We start from the raw sequence: 20,185 nt of genomic DNA, 5'->3' as shown, positions 1-20,185 counted from the left end.
ATTGTCTTTAAAGTTAAAATTAAGAATTCTGTAATAAGACCTTCACAGCTGTACACTTTTACGACATATTCTAAATTAAATATTTTATTATCAAAGCTACAAAATGCTTAAATTTCGGAACGACCAATAAGAAATTGAGATCCCTTAATAATAATTAGAAAATCAAACTAAAGTGTTTAAATTAGTAAACAAGACAAAATCACATTCAAATTTATTTAACTTCACATAGCCCTTCAGGTAATAAAACATGTTTACATTTTATCATCGATCATGGCGTGGTTGTATTTTTTCCAAGAAAATGTAGTAAGTATTGTAAACAATAATGTCTCCAAGCGACATGTTGGGATTAGTCAGACATAGTCTGAATGAACCCTTTTGTAATTCCAGCCATTGCAGGGGAAGTCGACTTTGTTTCTACAGAATGGTCTTACCTTATTCAAGAAAAGTAAAACATGTTAAACTTGTTAATATATTACTAGCTTTTATTCGCATTATTTTATCTGCGAAAGCGGAATAGACATGTTTCATACAAACTTTCAGCCCCCACATTATACCTAGTCGCTTGGGGGTTGATTTAAAAAAAGTAGCCTGTTTTTGAATAGGAGCCTTTAACTACATACGTTCCAAATTTCTTGGTGGAGACTGCCTAGCAGTGGGACGGAACAGATTTAAAAAAACAATCAAATTTCGTCATCGATCCAGCGGATTAGCCGTGAACTATTTCACAGACAGACTTTCGCATTTATAATATTAGTTTGGATTAGTAATGGATATCCCTGTTATTCATAAAAAAATTAAATTACACATTAAGCTAAAGTATCTTCCGTCTCTTTCTGTCAATGACAAATATAAGGGCGAATGCTTTAACTTTTTTAAAATAACGGGGTGTATGTATAAATAATACAGCGCCTGTATTGTATTGCCTGTACCTACGTGATTGTTAACTATTTATATATTCTCGAATTTACCTTCCATGGCCAGGTCATGGATAATCTCCTCTAACTATCCATGGTCTAGGAAGATAATCCTATAAGTATAAGACACGCGATTCTTCCTTTTGACAGCAATACTTCAGGAAACGAGATTTCCCAGAATATTTGTTAATATTTTTCCATGGGCACGACACCTGTGATAAATGCGTTATTGTGTCAACATTTTTCCCAACTCTGACTCACTTTATTCAAGTCTAAAAACATCAAAACAAAGCGGTTAAATAGAGACATGGCTGGCATCTCCCGACTAGGACACCCAAATGTGCAGTTTCCATAACGGTTGGAGAACTCTGGCGAATGGTGTAAAATGACGGGCGAAACGTGCGCAGGCGCAGCCGCGGCGTGGCTAGCATCCCAATGAGTCCAGATCGTCTGGAGTATATAAACTGAGGTTTGCCTGGCTTATAGCTGTATACTGGACAACACTGCACCTGGACTCACTGTTGCTTTATACTGGACTCCGTAACGGTTACTAAACTTGGAAAGATGAAGTTGTTAGTTGCTTTTTGTTGCGTGTTGTGGCTGGCTGATGCGTACCCGTATCCGTTCCCGTACTATTATGGAGCTGATATGGATACATGTAAGTTATTGTTCAAATTGCTTATATGTTTTATTACCTTATACCAAACTTCTCAAAGTAATATGACCCCAAAGCTTAAATCAAATCATTTATTCAGAAATTAAGCCTTCACATGTATTTTTACGTCATATTCTGAATTAAATAATACTTACCAAAGCTATAAACTACTAGCATTTCGCTGAGAAGAAATGCCGAAAGAAACTCATTTAAACAGTGTTGGTCCCTGTCATGCCGGAAGGGCTTACCATTATTCAAAAATAAACCTTACCTTGTGGTAGCGTGACTTACGCATTTATGATTTAATGATTTTGATGTCTTCTCATTCTTCTTCGTGTCGATGATAAATCCGACACGCTAAACTACTGTGGTATTGGTAGTATAGTAGTATTACTAAATCCTACCAGAATTGGAATACTTCAATGGCTTCCTCACAAGATGCCGTCATGTTAGGCTGATTATGTTTGATGATAAATGCTTCGAACCTACTATGTAATCTTCTTTGGAATAATATAAACGACTTAAATCTACTCTTGTGTTGTAAGATTTTAGAATCATTTTGTCTTATGAAACTATGTAAATTATTTTTTCTCTCATGATGATCATACAAATAGCCAAACGGAATTATTGATAAATATTTTAAAATTATATTTTAAATCACAGTTTTTTGTGAGTCTTATTTTTATTTATGTATTAAAGTTTACTCGTATTTTTATTTAAACCAAAGAAGCACAATTTTAATTGTAACTCTAAAAAACATTAAGTGAAATTCATCGTTACAGTATCTTATGGCTCAAGCGACAGTTCCCGCGGGGGCATGGTGCTCAGTCGTTATTACAACCCTTACTACAACCCCCGCGTCGCGGGGGGCGGCATGGCAGCTTTCATGTTCCGGCAGCCCGAGCAGAACCAGCCACCATCCAGCCAGTACTACTACCCCGACAGGCGTCGACAAGTCCAGCAACCTGATTTCTACCCCCCGCCCCAGCAGAATGAAGTCTTCTTCCCCCAGTCGCCGGAGAAACCAATAACTGAGGCGACAGAAATCGCTGATCCAACAGAAAAAACTGAACTATTTTCCACCACGCCCAGAGTCACCATCGTACCTGAAATCTTAGAGCCTGAAGTGGAAGATGAAGAGCCAGTACAGAAGCCAAAGAATAGGGTGTCAAAGAAGAAACAAGCTAAAAGGCCGGTAGATGATGAAGATGACGAAGAATACCAGCCAAGGATGCCGGCTTCGGCGTATTTCCCCATGTTCTTTGGGTGGGGAGGAAGATCAGCTAACGGTGGTGGGCCAGGTGGCGCCACGGCCATCGCGAACGCTTACAGCACCGGCCGCGGAGGAGTAGCCACCAGTCATGCCACAGCCTATGGCGTGCCACAACAACGGCCGGAACATAAATTACAGCCTTAATTAAGTATTATTGTTATTATTAGTCATATCATTTTGAATCTATGTCAGTTTGTGTATTTGTAAGCCAAAGTCGCAAAAAACTTTGAAAAATTTAAAAAGTTGTAAAGCGTAAAATGAAACGAGCACGCTCAATAGTATAAGTACATATTTGTTAAACCAATAAATAACTGCCAAATATTCATTTGTGTTTTTTTTTGCTTTTAAATAAATCATTTGGTAAATACCCAAATAAATACTGGGATTTTATTAAATACTCACTTTTGGGGAATTCGTCTCAGCATCTCATAAAATATATTAATTAATGTGTTAATTATATTACGCTTCGCGTAAAGTCAACAAAAACTATTTCGCGCCGTTTTGGGAATTACATTTATGTAAGTAATTAAACTACTTTTGTTTTATACATTTTCCTAGAAATCCTTGTCATTGGGATTATTTTCATCGATTTGTTTTATAAATAAAAACGCTGCTGTGATATAAATTTCAAGCACCATCAATTAAAAAGTATAAAATTTGGATAATAGATCTAATTGAATTAAAATAAAAACGTGAGAAAGAAGTACATATGTAGGGAAATACATTATTTATGTATGTATATACATTAATAATGTATTTTATTGAGTCTTCCTTGAGACAAAAAAGTCCATATTATATGATAGCACGCGGATGTGGTTGTTTATGCATGTATTTACTGCAGTGATGCATATAAAACAGTATAAAATTTATATAAAAATTATATTTGTAGATAATGAAGTCGCAAGATAATAGTTTAGGTTTATTTGTAATGTATTTATGTATTATCTGTAGACTAGGTATTCCCGCGGGTTCGTGAGGTAAAAAGAATGTCGTATATTTTTCAAACAAAATAATTCGTAAAAAATCATATATTTCTTGACCTATATCTATCTATACTAAATGAATTTAAAACGGTTTAGCCGTAAACTGTAATAGACAAACACACGGTTGCATATAGATACTATATTGGATACGTAATAAAATAACATAAATAAACAGTAACCTATGACTTACTTTTATGTTGTAACAACAGATCACTATCGTGGTAGACAGGGCCGTGGGTTCAATTCCCGCTCGATTCCGAAGTTAATAGGACAAAATTTTCTATATTGTATTCCCATTAACATTAATCGATATAAATAATAATTAAGTAAAATAAGTTAATTAAATTACTTTTTAGAAAAAAAATTAGGTAAGTATGGTTGTGTATTTATAAAAAACACATTGTCCGGCGTAAAAAACTGACAATTACTTGATAAAAACATTGAAATTAAATTTCATCATATGAATCAGCCGAAGAATTAAATTTTGAAGAAATACACATACATAGAATAAGTTGATGAATATTTTTACCGAATGACTAGGCACGAGAGCATAATCAATTAATCTTGTATGTATCGTACTCTACATAATATAAAACATATAGTAAGTTCCCAGAAGAGAAAAAAAAAACGTAATACTAGTTTCAAGAATCGAATATACATTTGGATATTTCAAGGCTCCAGCTGAGAAGATCTTGCGATACGACGGAGCCTAAACCGTGCACAAAAAAGTCTTCGATCATATTTACCTGCTTGAACGTTATTACCACTTAAACAAAAACTAATTGTTTCTTCGTATAATACATTTACGCGTGTAGTCCGACCACACGTTTTCTCAATTATACTAATGATATAAAAGGATGCTAAGTGATAATTCTATGTTAGTGAAGTTACTGAGTAGACATGAAGCGGGCGGTGTGTATCGCTTTAGGCTTGGTGTTGAGCTTTAGCAATGCATCAGGTAAATATCAATTTATTACTTGAAGTCACAACGTCGTATAGATTTTACGCTATTTGACAATATGATAGAGATAGTCGTATATAGACATTGCATAGATGTCCGTGGTGTATGACCACTACAAATAAATTAATTGATAGTCAATATATTCTATCTATGGTATAATTTTAATCCAGAGTGTTATTCATTTTCAGTGAGAGTGCGCCGCGGTTACGGCAGTAGCTATGGCGGTAGCAGTGAGGGTGGCGGCGGCGGCGGCGGTGGTGGTGGCTTTGGATACGGCGGAGGGGGCGGATATGGAGGGGGTGGGGGCGGAGGCTTCGGCGGTGGCTTCGGAGGAGGCTTAGAGGGCATACAGGAAGGAGTCAGCAAGATCCTAGGAAAAGTGCACGATGGCCTAAGCCATCTTGGAAAATTAGGTGCAAGTGGCGGTTTAAGTGGCGGAGGGGGGATTGGCGGCGCAGGGGGGCACGGTGGAAGTGGCGGATTTGGGGGTGAGAACGAAAAAGTGATCTACACGAAATCTGAAGACGGCAATTCTGGAGGCTTCGCGTTCACCGGCACACTTGGCGGTGGTAAAGGTGGATACGGCGGCGGAGGGGGATACAGTGGCGGTGGGGGTGGATACGGCGGCGGAGGAGGAGGAGGAGGAGGATTGGGCGGCGGCAGTTCTGGTAGCCATGGGGCAAATGGCGGATCCAGTGGACTCGGTGGTGGCCATGGAGATGCAGGGTTTGGCGGTTCTGGGGGTAGTGGAGGAGGTCTTGGAGGCGGCTTCGGAGGAGGATATGGAGGCGGTGGTTCTACCGGTGGCGGCCACGGTGGTTCTGGAGGTTATGGAGGCTCAGTAAGCGCAGGCGGTGGAGGCCATGGAGATTCAGGATTTGGAGGTAGTGGGGGCGGTCTCGGAGGTGGACATGCTGGAGGTGGCTCTTTAGGGGCAAGCCACGGTATCTCTGGCGGCTATGGCAGCTCTGGAGATAGTGGTTTAGTAGGTCATGGTGGAGATTCTGGAAAAACCAGTGCAATAATCCTGAGTATTGATAGTTCACTTGATAATGGTGGATCTGGATTAAGTGGAGGACATGGCGGCGGATACGGCGGTGGCGCCGGATTCGGAAGTGGCGGTGGATTGGGCGGTGGGAGCTCTAGTGGCCATGGGGGTAGTGGGGGATATAGCGGTGGCTATGGAAGTGGCCTTGGTTCTGGAGGTGGATTAGGTCATTCTGGTGGTCTTGTAATCTCAGGAGGCTACGGAGGTGGTGGCGGGGCTGGCCTCGGAGGTGGCATCGGAGGTGGCCTCGGAGGTGGCCTCGGAGGTGGCCTCGGAGGTGGTGGTGGAGGTGGCCTCGGAGGCGGCCATGGAGGCGGATATAGCGGTAGTGATTCTCTCGGCGGAGGACACAGTGGTTCTGGGGGTTACGGCGGAGCAGATAGTTCAGGCGGCCATGGTGGTTCTGGTGGTTGTAGTGGTGGTTGTGGGGGTTCTTCTGGAGGCTATGGAGGATCTAGTTCTTTCTCTTCCGCCAGTGCAAAAGCTTCTGCCTCAGCCAGCTCCGGCAGTTACGGTGGTTATGGAAAATAATTCCAAAAATGTTATTTGAAAATAAAATCTTATATAGAAATTAATCAAAAGATCTTATATAGAAATTAAATTATGCAATTGTGTTGTTGTGATTCTTATTTAGTAAAAGTAATTTTAGTATTTATGATTTTGTATAAAATAAAGTGTTTTTTTTACAGTAAAGGCCTTTTTTATTATTTGTAACAAGCTTTTGCCCGCTGCTTCTCCCGCGTGAATTTCTCTGCAAAAGCGAAACAGACATGATTTTCATATAAACTTTCATCCCCTTTATAGGCATTTGGTCTTTTAACTAAATGAACCAAATTTCATTAAAATCAGTCCAGTGGTTTAGTTGTGAAAACAGAACAGTTAAGACAGAAAAAGTTTCGAATTTATAATATTAGTATTAATTTAATAATCAAATTTACTAAATAAACGCCTATAGCTAAATTTCATATAAATAAAGTTTTTAATAATTTGTTTGGTCAGTTAAATATTTCAAATAAAAAATATCACATAATATTTTTGCAAGTAAGCACGTGTTCCTATTAGTGTTGCCCCACTTTTTCGATTAAAACTGTCGTTTGACTATCGATAGTTCGAAAGCCATATCTGGCTAGTATAGTATCAATACTGTCTAGTATATAACTATCGATGCTATTGTTTTTTCTCAAACTATCAATAGTTGACTATCGAGCGGCAAAATTGACATCGACAAAAATTATTATAAAGAGGTTAGCGTTTGTGAGTTTGTATGTTTGAGGCCAGTAATCTCCGAATCTACCAAACCGATTTCAAAAATTCTTTCACAATTACAAAGGTATATTATCCAAGATCGCTATATTTTATTTCAAAATTCCCACGGGAGCGAAGCCCCGGTCAACATCTATTCATATGTGAAAGGGACACCGAATTCACCACTATTATACTTTTCCAGGTCCTATTCGATGAGTACCTAATTAAAATGTGTCACTTCTAGAGCACCTCGGGAATGTTATTGTTGCCTATAGCAGCCAAGGCTATGTACGATATGTGACATCCAACCACAGACAGCCGGAAGCGACTTTGTTTTATTCTGTGTAGTCTAAACTATTATTATAAAGAGGTAAGGGTTTGTGCGTTTGTGAGTTTGTGACTTTGTGAGTTTGAATGTTTGAGGCCGAAAATCTCCGAAACTACCGAACCGATTTAAAAAAATCTTTCACCATTAGAAAGTTACATTATCCGAGATTGCTATAAGCTATATTTTATGACAAAATTCCCACGGGAGCGAGGCCCCGGGCAACATCTAGTGATTATAATAAACTGCAACGAATATAATAGCTCCATATCATCCCGTGGACGTCGTACGAGGCGTCTAAGGGATGTATAGTTTTTGAAGACAAAAATATGCGTACAGTTTTAAATCCACAGCCAAATCTTCAAATTGTCAAGGTATTTTTGTAAAGACCCGAGACTTTATTACGTACCGGGACCAAACGGTAGCTTACACAGACACATAATAAAGTAGCTTACTTACATCCAATCAAAGACCTAACCATATTTAATATTGTGCCAAATCTTTACGAATCCTTGAGACACGCTAAATAACAAATCAAACTATGTATACATTTGATTGAGGAAAATTTAAGTACAATTTTAAGTAGTTCCGTGAATGCATCTTATTAAAAAAACTTGCGTATAGGCATTCTAACAGTGTTTTAAATTGTAGTATACCTTTTTTTTAAGGTTCGCTATTAAATTCATATTATGACAGTGCACAAACACTAGCTGAGTATATCCTTCTTCTAATCATCATTTAATGCAGTGTGTGGATCCGGTAATGGGAAGAAAAAAACATTCTATTTATTTAAATATATGAAAAAATATTATGTTAAAGGAGGATTTAAAACCTAAAGCTTTCTACAAGGCTTCTTTAACATTTTTTAATATTATAAATGAAAAGGATACGGATATTTCGTCAATTTACAAAGTGGCTTGTAGTTCCCGCCCTATAAGGACGATGCGACGACTTCAGTAATACGGTAGTCGCCAAGGTCAGAGAATTGTAAAAAAAACTTATAATCTAAATAAAATAGATATATTTAGGATCATTAAAATAATTCCATAAACCCAATGTCTTTTAATCTGCAATGTCTGATTAAAATGTTACAATACATTAAAAATATTTATAGAAATGCATAAGAAGAACTGAAAAAGGCAGTCAAGTACAAATACATTTTTTAAATCAATATATAGAATATATAGATAAATCATTTACTGGTCCAAGACTAATCCAAAGGTTCGGGAGGGTTATCATAATCATTACTACATTTTAAAACACTGTTGCATATTATAAAAATGTCTCACTATCGCGTCTGTCTGTATGAATGCGATAAACTCAAAAACTACCAGACAAATTTTTGTACGTTTTTCATCAATATATAGTGTGATTCCTAAGGAAGGTCTTTAATTTTTATGGTTTTACCCGATCGAAGCCGATACGTACCGCTAGACTTATCTAAATCATAATCTATAACCGAGGAACCGATAGATCCTTAGGCACGTGAGTTCAGATCGAACAAAAATGAAGACAAAAAGTTTCGGCAAAAACGACTGAAGAGGATGGTAAACAGCAGGTTATGATTATGACATAAGCGGGTGTCTGAAGTTAGTATATAAGGCGAAGTCGGGAGGACACGAGTACAGTCCAACAATGGCGCGACTCGTGGTGGTCGCGGTAGCCCTAGGGCTCCTTGCCTACACTAATGCAGCTCCAGGTAATATGATTTTCTTATATTTTTCGTAAGGATGTTGAATGGTTTCATATATCTTTACATTACCAGTGCTAATCTGGAATTTTATAACTTCGTACCTGTCAAATACCACAGCCATAATATACACAGATATTGGGATGTTCCATAACCAATATCGATGCAACGATAAAAGTCCGTGTCAGATGCCTTTACCTGACTTAAATAAAATGTGATAATAACAGCAATAACATACTCGATACAAAATAAGGAGCCAAATCAAATATAACTTGTTAGCGAGTCGACTCAGACAGTGCAGTATCTGTTAATAGGCTATAAGTATTACGACTACATCTCAATAAGACTGAGTAGACAAATATAAATTATTGTTAATATATTGTTTCTACAGGATACGGAGGTGGTAGCCTCGGTGGCGGAGGCGGTGGCGGTGGCGGATATGGCGGTGGCGGAGGCGGCGGATATGGCGGCGGTGGCGGCCTAGGAGGCGGTGGTGGCCACGGCGGAGGTCTCGGCGGCGGCCTCGGCGGAGGCTCAGGCGGCGGCGGAGGCTTTGGAGGAGGCCATGGAGGCGGCGGGCTGGGAGGCCATGGTGGTGGACTGGGTGAAGGCGGAGGATTAGGCGGAGGTCATGGAGGCGGTGGTGGCCTCGGTGGAGGCGGTGGCCTCGGTGGAGGCGGTGGCCTCGGAGAAGGCGGTGGCCTCGGAGGAGGCGGTGGCGGCGGACATGGCGGTGAGATTTATTTTTTAATTTGAATAACTTAGTTACAATGTCCGCTAGAAGTGTGCATTAGGTCATCATAAATTATCCTTATATTGTATGTGCAGCAGTGCAGTCATTCAATGTGGGGATGATTCAAATTCATTACATGTTCAACGTTCAACATACATTTCCATATTCAACTTAGAATGATATACTCTCTATCACTTATTGGCGTTAAAAACTTACATATCAATGTTTTGACGAAAGTTTGGATCATTCAAAAGTATGTATACAAAAGTTGTGCTAACACTCCTAGAAAATCTGAGTATTTTTATAATGAAATCGTGTCTTCAGGCGGTGGTGGACTGGGCGGTGGCAGTGGTGGTTACGGCGGCAGTGGTGGTCTTGGCGGCAGCGGCGGACACGGCGGTGGTGGACACGGAGGCGGTGGACACGGAGGCGGTGGCTACGGCGGTAGCAGCGCGAGCTCTCACGCCAGCGCTAGTGCCAGTGCCGGAGCCGGGGCCGGCTCGTACGGGTGAGAGTGTTCTTTAGCTAAATATACTATAAAAAATATTTGCTAATAATTGTTACAACCTAACAATACAATATATTATATTTAACTAACTTAGTTATAACTGTCTGCGGCCTGTCCCGGCTTTGCTTGGGTAAAAACATAACCCTAACTAATATCATAAATGCGAAAGTAATTTTGCTTGTTACCTCTTCACGCTGTATTTATTGAACCAATCTTCTTGAAATTTTACATCCATATAGTTTGACGTACGGAGAAGGACATAGGGTACCTTTAATCCCTGAAAAATAACTACTCCCGTGGGAAATCACGCGGGAAAAAGCTGGTAAATAATATACACCTGAACTTCCTCAGGAATTACACAAACTATTGGCATTAAAATCCGTGCAGCAGTTTTTGAGTTTAACGTGAATAGACAGACAGACAGACGCGGCAGAACTCTTTGTTATATAATAATGTAAGGATGCATGGATAATAAACGAAATATTTTTCGGAACGGACATGATGGCTGTTTTAGCTTTCAGATCAGGGAATAAAACTTATTTATATTGTTACAGACGGTGAGCAATACAAAGACACGAGGAAGGAGATCCAAGAAAATTCCAAAAGCAAATTGTGATAAAATAAATAGTAATATTTTCGCCATAATTACGTACATTGTTCGTTATGTATGTTTATAAATAAAATAGCATAATGTATATTTATATTAATTTATTTAAAACCCAATCACCATTCGTGGTTTAGCAATGAAATAAAACAAGTAAAAGATTTTAGATCATCGGGATTTAAGATGTGCTGACGACGCCATTTCTGTTTGGCATCATACTTATATTTACATCGAACAAATTGCGCCCTGAAGTTTGCGTTCATTGGAAATTCGAGATAATAATAAAGTTGCCGTCTTATTCATCGAAACCAGTCTAGCCGTCCGCGCCGTTTTGCGTGACTGAGAAATAAGCATATACATACTAATATTATTAATGTGAAAATCTGTCTATGTCTATCTCGCTTTCACAGCTAAACCGGTGGACAGATTTTGTTGATGTTTTGAAGTCAAACATAGGCTATCGCGGGTGGAACTGAGGGTAACAGCTAGTACCTAGTACCTACATTGTACATATTATTAAGAAAGTTATAGCATGTACGTACTATTCATAAAAAGTTATAGCATTTACGCGTGTGTTTTGTCACTAAGTATAGCAATTACAATATTTAATATAGACTGGTACGAGACAAAAGATAATTTAACTTATAGATGCTTTAACTTTTTTTATAAATGAGAGAACTATAGCTTATTTTGTAAGGTTAGAATAATGATAATATACGTATACCCTGTGTTAAAAAATGAATAAATCCTAGTCTTGAACCTAAAGAAAACTTTTAGAAAAACTTATGGGAGGCTCCTAGTTACTTAGATCAGTATCTTGCAATGTTATTAATTTATCATTAAAAAATCAAGTCAAGGTTACGGAATAAAAACCCCCGAAGTTCGCAAACACTACGTACAATTTTTTTGCTCAACAACCAACATTTTTTAAGCGCATGTCAATCATATAATAATTTATTGTTCTGCTGACTAATTAGTTTTATTTATTGCGTCGGGTTGAATTCGTAAAATATACAAAAAATGGCTAAGCGCGAGTCGCCTTTTCGATTATAGCTGTACCTAGTAATATGCCAGGTATCTACGAATGATAGAACTAGGTTTCGTTTTTTTATTATGCGTGTTAGGTAAATCAGAAGGTTATATATATATTTTTGTATTACGCAGTTAATTCAACCATATAAATAAGAAAAAGGAGTAGTGATACTGAACATCACTATATAAACAGACAGAAATAAAGGATAAATATATATCGTGTTGTACTGATCTTATAATTTCTAAGTTTTTGTGCGGCGATCGGCTGGTCATCTTTTGTTCTCAATCCATTTTAACAAGAACTACATTAACATAAAATCTCAGTGTCTACGGGGATCTACGCTATCTGGTCGTACTGCAAACACATAAACTGCGAAATTAGGAACAAAAAGAAAAATGTCAAAAGTTTTAAGGTCGCCACCTGGTAACAGTGTACATCAAGTTTCCTCGGAAAATGATATTACCAACCTGGATCCTGATATACCATTGAGTTATGTGAGTAAACGAATGAAAAGACCTCGTCAGGAGGACCAAGAAGAAAATAATAATAGTAGTCTATTGACGAAAGAAGAATTATTAACTATATTGACTCAGTGGAAGAAGGATCAAGACGTGGTGCTAAATAGACTATCAGTTGATATAGCGGAACTGAAAGAACAGAACTCCAGTATCAAATCATCTAGCATGGAAGTAGAAAAGTCTATTCAGTTTATTTCCAAACAATATGAGGAAATGAAGATCAAACTACTTAATATGGAGCAAGAACGTAAAGAAAACTTGTCATATATAGCCTCGCTAGAGAATCAAATTGAGGACTTGCAAAAAAGGTCGAAGTCCGCAGTTGTCGAGGTCCGCAACCTACCTGTTAGCACACAGCAAAATAGGTCGGAAACACAACAAGATCTTTGCGACCTTATGCAAAAGACCTGCGGGACTATAAATGTCGATATAACGAAATCCGACATAAAAGATATATATAGGATTAAGAATAAAACTGGATCCACAATAGTGGTGACAGAATTAACATCTGTATTATCGAAAAACAAAATACTAGATGGAGTCAAGGAGTACAATAAAATTAATCCCCACAGTAAACTCTCAACGACATCGATTGGGCTACCGGGACCACGAGTGCCAATTTACATAACTGAAAGCTTGACGAATAAGGATCGCAAACTTTTCGGGCAGGCCCGGGATACTGCCAAAATCTCGGGGTTCAAATTCTGCTGGACCAATCGGGGCCGTATTTATATGCGGCAATCCGAAGGCGGTCCTCGTATAGAGATTAAAACTGAAGAGAATTTAAAAGCACTGAAAAAGGCATGACTAATTTTTATAATCTTAGTTGATATATTCAATTTTGCTAACGTTAAGTTTACCATAACTCAGTGTATCCCAAACCTCTATTCCAATACTCGATCCGCTGTTTTAGTCAAACTACCCACTTTTTATTATTATGCTATTGATAAAGTTGTCCTTGTGTCTCAAAAATCATCTATATCGCATACTAATTACTTTTACACTTATTTAGAATTAACATTATTTTTAATATCATATATAAAGATCTACTGTTCCAACGATTTAGATTACTTCATAAAATTACAATTAGGAAATACCTACACTTTGCATGGTAGATTATGTTTACCATTGTATAAGTGCCTAATATATATATGCCTATATTATAGTAAGAAATACCATATAAAAAAATACTGTAAACATTTTATACATAAAATATGTCTATATAACGTAACTACATTATTTATTTACTTGAATACGATACTTGCCTTGTTCTACACCAATGTAAAAAGCTCTCAATCACAAATTTACAATGACTTAATTTGTGCGTTTTGTACCTCTGAAATATTAATACCTCAATTACATGACTTACTTGCCCAACTTGCAAGCTACTACTTGCCCACCGTTATTTTCTGTCTCGTAGGATTCACTGGCTTGATTCCGCATTGGATACATGAGTATGAAATGAGTCATCGATATGAGTGCGTCAAGACTGTTTCTGTAAAACTCAAATTTATGTTTTGTCAATTTTTAAGTGTATTGCAATGCTTTACTAAGGATTATCTAAATTATAATGTGTGCTATACCTATTTGAACAGTGAAGAAATTATGATTCATACTTGTGTAATTGTTTTATTTTATATATAAAATTCAATACATTAGTATCATCTATTAATGCTGAAATTGACAATTCGGACCAAATTATTTGTCATAGGGTAGAGGACCCTAGTACTTGTCCAGAATTACTGCAATATAGCTCTAAGAATGATAAATCACTCACTATAGTAACATGTAACATATGTAGTATCAATTGTAATATTGATTCTTTTTTAGTATTTGTCTCAAGGATTGAAATACCCATAGACGTTATGGTATTGACAGAATGTAGAACTAGTGAACAACGAAATCCACCAATAATACCTAATTACAATATGTATCATACTAAGATCAGTTTAAATCAAAATGATGGTGTGGTGGTATATGTGCGGAACGGCCTTGTAGTTACCTCTGTTGATGAACCCCCATTTAATGATGGAAATTGTTTACTTGTTTCTATAAATGACTATACTCTGATTTGTTCTTATCGCCCGCCATGTTTTTCTAATACTAACAATTATATAAATTCATTGGATAGAGTCTTAAAATCAATTAAAACGAAAAATATTATTTTGACTGGCGACATTAATATAAATATAATTTCTACAAACCCAGACAGTAATACTAATGAATATCTCAATCTCATAGCGACTTATGGGTTGCTTCAAGGGATTAACTTACCGACTAGATACAATAATTGTCTAGATCATTTTTCAATTAAAACTGATAGAAAGTGGCAGACAGTTGTTTTTGATAGGTTAACTGACCATTCTCCAATATTACTGTTCTTATCTGACGCTCAAGTAAATAAAAAAAACCCTGCACTTAATAAAAATAAACTAGATTATAACCGCATATTTGAACATCTGAAAATTAAATCTTGGGATGAACTATATAATTTCAAAGATGCAAATATAGCAACTGAATACTTAGTTAACTATTTGCAATGTTTACTTAACCAGAACACTAACCGTGTAGTTGTCGCTAATAAGAAACGTCCTCTGAAACCCTGGATTACTCCAGGTATAATCAAATCAATACGCAAACGAGATAAATTACATAAACAAGCTAAAAGAAATGTAAATAATGATGAACTAAGTAAAACGTATAGAATATATAGAAATATTTGCAATAATATTATCAAATATGCTAAAATACAATACTACGAGACAGAATTTAACAAAAATTTAAAAAACAGTAAAGAAACTTGGAGATTAATAAAGGAAATTTGTCGTTTGAATGTAACAAAGACAACAAATGCTAATATATTAAATATAAAAGATAACCCAGTAAATTCTTTGAATGTAGTCAACAATTATTTCACGGGTGTAGGTAGTTCCCTGGCAGCTAAAACAAAAAATAAGCTAAAAACGAATGACATTTTATTAGCCAAATCAGCAAAAAAAGAGAACACACCGGTAGAATCACTAGCATTGTTTTTTACAGACCCAATAGAAGTTAGAAACATCATCAATAGCTTAAAATCAAATAGTGCTCCTGGTTGGGACCAGATATCAACGTCGTTCTTAAAAACCTTTTCTCCATTTTTAGTAGAACCCATATGTTTTATATGCAACCTAAGTTTTGAAACCGGCATATTTCCAAATTTATTTAAAAAAGCTAATGTATGTCCTGTATACAAGTCGGGAGATAGGTTGGATCCATCTAATTATAGACCAATTTCACTTCTATCTAGTCTTTCTAAAATTATTGAAAAAGTTGTAAATACTAGGTTGATGAGTTACTTAGAAAAAAAGGGTCGTATTGTGGATAATCAGTATGGGTTTAGACAGGGCAAATCGACCGAGGACGCGGTACTAAGACTGACGAGTTTGGCCACATCCTACTTGGATAAAGGAGAGAAATGTGTCGGAGTTTTCCTAGACTTTAAAAAAGCTTTCGATACTGTGTCTTTACCCATATTGATTACAAGGTTGGAGAATGTTGGTATACGCGGCTATGCCTTGGCATGGTTCAAGGACTATCTTAAGGATAGACAACAATGTGTTAAAGTTGGAAACCATGTCAGCGACAGTGCAGTTAGCAACTACGGAATCCCTCAGGGAAGTACGTTGGGTCCTAGTCTCTTTCTGTTATATATTAATGATCTGTGCAGCCTAAATATAAATCAAGCAAACATATTTGCATTTGCTGATGATACAGCGATCCTGTTTCATGGTAAAACATGGGAACAGGTTAATAACCTAACTGAAGAAGGTCTGGCTTGTATCAGCTGTTGGCTAGAAGATAGCCTTTTAACATTAAATACATCGAAATGTAGCTATATTTGTTTTTCAATAACGGATGCAACTAGTCCAGATCCTAATTATAGAATAACTCTTCACACGTACCCGTGTAACCGTATGGACCGACGGTGTTGTCTGGATTGTGCAGAGTTAACCAGAGTTCATAGTGTGAAATATCTTGGTGTATTAATCGACTACAGACTTAAATGGGATGTGCATATTACTATGCTAGCAAAAAGGGTCAGGAAACTAATATATGCTTTTAAAAACATAAGAGAAGTTGCACAATCACGTCTGTTGTTGAGAATATATGTAGCTCTTTGCGAATCTATACTGAGCTATTGTATTTGTGCATGGGGAGGTGCTGGCAAAACTATTATTATGGAGCTAGAACGTTCACAACGGGCGGTTTTGAAGGTACTTATGCGCCTACCATTTCGATTTCCAACGAGTGAGTTATACAAGGTTACCAAAGTCCTCTCTGTAAGAAAATTATATTTTTACAATTGCATTCGTAGGTATAATTCAAAAGTAGTCCCGAGCCTACCTGTGCAAAATAAAAGAGTCGACCGCTGCCCAGTTCCCTACACTAGGACTAAATTTGCACAAACTCAATATGACTTTCTTGCTCCATATCTCTATAATAAGTATAATGCAAAATATACGGCAAAAAATTTAAACAATTATAAAATAAAGACGGAATTAAAACACTGGTTAGACAGTTTTGATTATGATGGTACAGAACAACTACTTGAAATATTGGGTTAAGTGTATAATTTAAAATAACATTGCATTAAATACTTGAATAGTAATAATTTTTTATAAGTAATAAAATAGTTACGTCTATTAAATAATTAGTACAAATACCTAGTTATATATATAAATGAAGATACTGATTTACTCCGGGATACCTTGTAATGTCAAACATGTGAGGGGGACCTGGTGACCCAAGACACAGGCTTTTGCCTAGTTTGGTGTCTCCAGAGCTCCCACAAGTTTTATATTTATAATTGTGATCTGTGTGTTTATTTATGTCCTTGTATACTTGTGGAGCTAAATAAAGGTTATTTGTATTGTATTGTATTGTATTGTATTGTATTGTATTGTATTGTTATAAAATATTTAGGTATATCGATATTTTATACAACCATTTTGATGTAGTATTTACTATTTGGATATGAAATTTATTCAGAAAAAATACCTATTTTAAGTGTGTCTGTCAGAGTTGATTTAGAATTATCCCGTCGTCAACATTTGAACAACAATTCTACTCAGCCGTTTGTAAATTGTACACAATTTTAACTCATGAAGTGCGGTAATTCTTATGTAATGACTAAAATAAGACTATATTCCTAAGTTTATCTAGGCGTATCAAACCGAAGACAATTAATTTTACCGTTTTAGTAACAGGCTAATTGTAGTTCTAGAACGGTTGTAACTTCGCAGCGTTAAGTTTTTGCACCAAAATAATTTCCTTGAAATAAGAATGTTTCCTTTAAATTTAGACAGTAAAAGTTCAGTTAGCAGAGTATTTAAATGGTTTCCAAGTAGAATATATAGCAGTTACATTGAGCTCTCATGAATAACCACACTATTTGATAGTAGTGTAGTTAAGAGAAACTTCTCTGAGGGATAAAAGTTATTTTATTCAATAAACATGAATAGAGCTACAATTGTGGTCTTAGCTGTAACTATATTAGTGGTATACGTCGCCGGATTGCCTGGTAAGACCACATATTTTCCTATTTTCATTATTCTACCGATAAGATAAACTCTATGCCATGGCCACCACTACGTACGTAAAACCTTTGTGAAAGAGCATTTATTTTAAACAGATAGTACACTATTTATATATATATAATGCATATGGACATCGATATAGTTGTCAGATCAATGAATAGTGTGATCATATGTTATCATAACTAAAGTAAGTATGTCAGGACTTTTCGAAAATTAGACGAATTCAGTATATGCGCAACGCAATCACAATATAGTCAAGCATGTGAAGTTGCCCATGCTCTTTTACGGTATGATGACAAAAGTGGCAGTGAATTTGCAATGAATTTAGTTAGATGTGCTGGTGGCTGTACGTACAGTACATGCGAGTACACTCAAATTTCGAAATAAAATAGTGATATAGAAGATCAGAAACGGGTATTCTCTCGATTTGCAGAGTATAATTTTGGAGAACAACAAATTGTTACAATATTTTGCAATTTATATATAACATGCTCTATTCATACAGTTAACGAGCAAAAAGGAACCTTACACTCGGTTGGAAAGTGACAAAAGATGATACATTATCCTATTTTCAGGTGGATTTGGAAAAGGCAAAGGAAAGGGAGGAAGTAGCAGCAGTGAAAGCGGTAGTGAAGAGAATGGTGGCGGAGGTGGGAAAGGCGGGGGCGGAGGTGGAGGCGGCGGCGGCGGCGGTGGCGGCAAGGGAGGGAATGATAGCGGCGGAGACAACGGAGGGAAAGGCGGCGGCGGAGGTGGCAAGGGAGGGAACGGAGGCGGCGGAGGTGGAAAGGGAGGCCAAAGAAAAGTAGAGTTTAAGAAATGGTAATAGAAAGACAGCGGTATACCGAAGTTGCGGATAAGAATGGAGAGTTGCGCGTCGCTTTGAAGTAGTCAATGTTTCTAGTTTTATTAGAAAATAAAATATAAATGTAATTTTGTTATATTCTTGTAGTGCTACATGCTTAGTATTTAAATTTAATATACTACTGTTGTGATGATATAAATAAAGTAACTTTACTTACAATATATTATCAAACATTTTACTTATATAAGATTTTAATGTTCCTTACCTTCTTCCAAAGTCATATCAAAATGTTTCCAATCAAATCGAGTTACAAGAACATGGATACAATTCTCCGAAACGCAATGTGTTCGTCTAACTATTAAACACTTTTTATTTCGCAACTGAAGAGCAAAAAACTCTCCACTAACAGCTAGTAAGTGAAAAAAGAATAAGGTATTGACCGATCTCAGACAAGGTCAAAAATGTTTGTAGTCGTGACTGAACACAGGCTGGAGTGCGTAAATAAATAAAGGTAGGTACAGTCAACGTTAAAATGATATGACCGTCTAGAGTAGATGAAATGATCAGAAAAACATAAAATCAACTTGATATATTCATTTGGAATCTTCATATTGTTGTCAGCAACGAAGGTATTCAAAATATCGTACTACTCATATTCAATATGACTAATCAGGTCCTTCGAAAGAAAGAGAGGAAGCCGTAAGAGTGTCAATTATCATAGCTGGTTCATATTGTTTGAATCACCCTAAGCAACTGATATAAATATGAAACATTGTGAAGTAACATATTTTGTTAACAACAATATGATGTGTGTTAAGACCTATGTATACACGTGTTCAGCGTAATCAATATTGATCATCATCATACTCGTATCCTCATGGCTGAGAGTCATCAAGAGTCGTGAGCACCTGTGGCTTTCTAGACCACGTCCTTCCGGGCTACACGATCTTATGTCTGTTTTAAGACCTGAAGGATTTTGCTGTGTATGTTGGTGACCTTATCACATCTTCCATTTCCAGTCCGACTAATACAGGATTCAATTTATTGCGCATGAAAATACTTAGAAACCCGTGACCCCTTACTTTTGGAATTATAAAACATTTTATTTGCCATTATGCGAATAATTTTTTTCGGAAGTAAGGGATTTTTCTTCAATCGGGAACCAGGTGAATGTTCTGAGGCGACAAGATATAACTTTATGGAAAAATATTTATCATAGGAATCAAATATCCAAATCTAAAACATCAAAAAATGTTTGATCCAAACTAAATCCTGGCTTGTAAGGGGTATGATCTGACATGGCCATGATAG

General features: G+C 36.8%; 4 protein-coding genes across 4 annotated transcripts; all 4 read left to right on the top strand.

The window, feature by feature from the left end:
• The first annotated feature begins 1,387 nt into the window (after positions 1-1,387).
• On the top strand, positions 1,388-3,167 carry LOC128676180 (uncharacterized protein). The gene is made up of 2 exons (XM_053756175.2): positions 1,388-1,572; positions 2,352-3,167. Exons 1-2 carry the CDS (start codon positions 1,479-1,481, stop codon positions 2,984-2,986), a joined length of 729 nt encoding a protein of 242 aa, XP_053612150.1. The 5' UTR covers positions 1,388-1,478; the 3' UTR covers positions 2,987-3,167.
• Positions 3,168-4,663: 1,496 nt separating this feature from the next.
• LOC128677860 (uncharacterized) lies at positions 4,664-11,032 on the top strand. The gene is made up of 6 exons (XM_064436511.1): positions 4,664-4,783; positions 4,975-6,362; positions 8,956-9,103; positions 9,486-9,827; positions 10,152-10,335; positions 10,890-11,032. The coding sequence occupies exons 1-6, from the start codon at positions 4,726-4,728 to the stop codon at positions 10,894-10,896; spliced, it is 2,127 nt and encodes a 708-aa protein (XP_064292581.1). The 5' UTR covers positions 4,664-4,725; the 3' UTR covers positions 10,897-11,032.
• A 1,335-nt stretch (positions 11,033-12,367) lies between these two features.
• LOC128677825 (uncharacterized) lies at positions 12,368-13,297 on the top strand. Its single transcript, XM_053758952.1, has one exon. It carries the CDS (start codon positions 12,368-12,370, stop codon positions 13,295-13,297), a length of 930 nt encoding a protein of 309 aa, XP_053614927.1.
• Positions 13,298-17,559: 4,262 nt separating this feature from the next.
• On the top strand, positions 17,560-19,108 carry LOC128677339 (uncharacterized). The gene is made up of 2 exons (XM_053758097.1): positions 17,560-18,053; positions 18,645-19,108. Exons 1-2 carry the CDS (start codon positions 17,987-17,989, stop codon positions 18,893-18,895), a joined length of 318 nt encoding a protein of 105 aa, XP_053614072.1. The 5' UTR covers positions 17,560-17,986; the 3' UTR covers positions 18,896-19,108.
• Positions 19,109-20,185: the final 1,077 nt, after the last annotated feature.

The sequence above is a fragment of the Plodia interpunctella genome, chromosome 2 (assembly GCF_027563975.2).
Source record: "Plodia interpunctella isolate USDA-ARS_2022_Savannah chromosome 2, ilPloInte3.2, whole genome shotgun sequence".
Lineage (NCBI taxonomy): Eukaryota > Metazoa > Arthropoda > Insecta > Lepidoptera > Pyralidae > Plodia > Plodia interpunctella.
The sequence above is the reverse complement of the archived record's forward strand: the minus strand, read 5'-3'. Positions and strand labels throughout refer to the sequence as shown.

Bases quoted from the DNA above. Each gene is read 5' to 3' on its own strand.
- LOC128676180 (XM_053756175.2), top strand. From the start codon at position 1,479: ATGAAGTTGTTAGTTGCTTTTTGTTGCGTGTTGTGGCTGGCTGATGCG. The intron at 1,573-2,351 runs GTAAGTTATTGT...TCATCGTTACAG, and splicing joins TGGAGCTGATATGGATACAT to TATCTTATGGCTCAAGCGAC.
- LOC128677860 (XM_064436511.1), top strand. From the start codon at position 4,726: ATGAAGCGGGCGGTGTGTATCGCTTTAGGCTTGGTGTTGAGCTTTAGC. The intron at 4,784-4,974 runs GTAAATATCAAT...ATTCATTTTCAG, and splicing joins GAGCTTTAGCAATGCATCAG to TGAGAGTGCGCCGCGGTTAC. The intron at 9,828-10,151 runs GTGAGATTTATT...TCGTGTCTTCAG, and splicing joins CGGTGGCGGCGGACATGGCG to GCGGTGGTGGACTGGGCGGT.
- LOC128677825 (XM_053758952.1), top strand. From the start codon at position 12,368: ATGTCAAAAGTTTTAAGGTCGCCACCTGGTAACAGTGTACATCAAGTT.
- LOC128677339 (XM_053758097.1), top strand. From the start codon at position 17,987: ATGAATAGAGCTACAATTGTGGTCTTAGCTGTAACTATATTAGTGGTA. The intron at 18,054-18,644 runs GTAAGACCACAT...TCCTATTTTCAG, and splicing joins ATACGTCGCCGGATTGCCTG to GTGGATTTGGAAAAGGCAAA.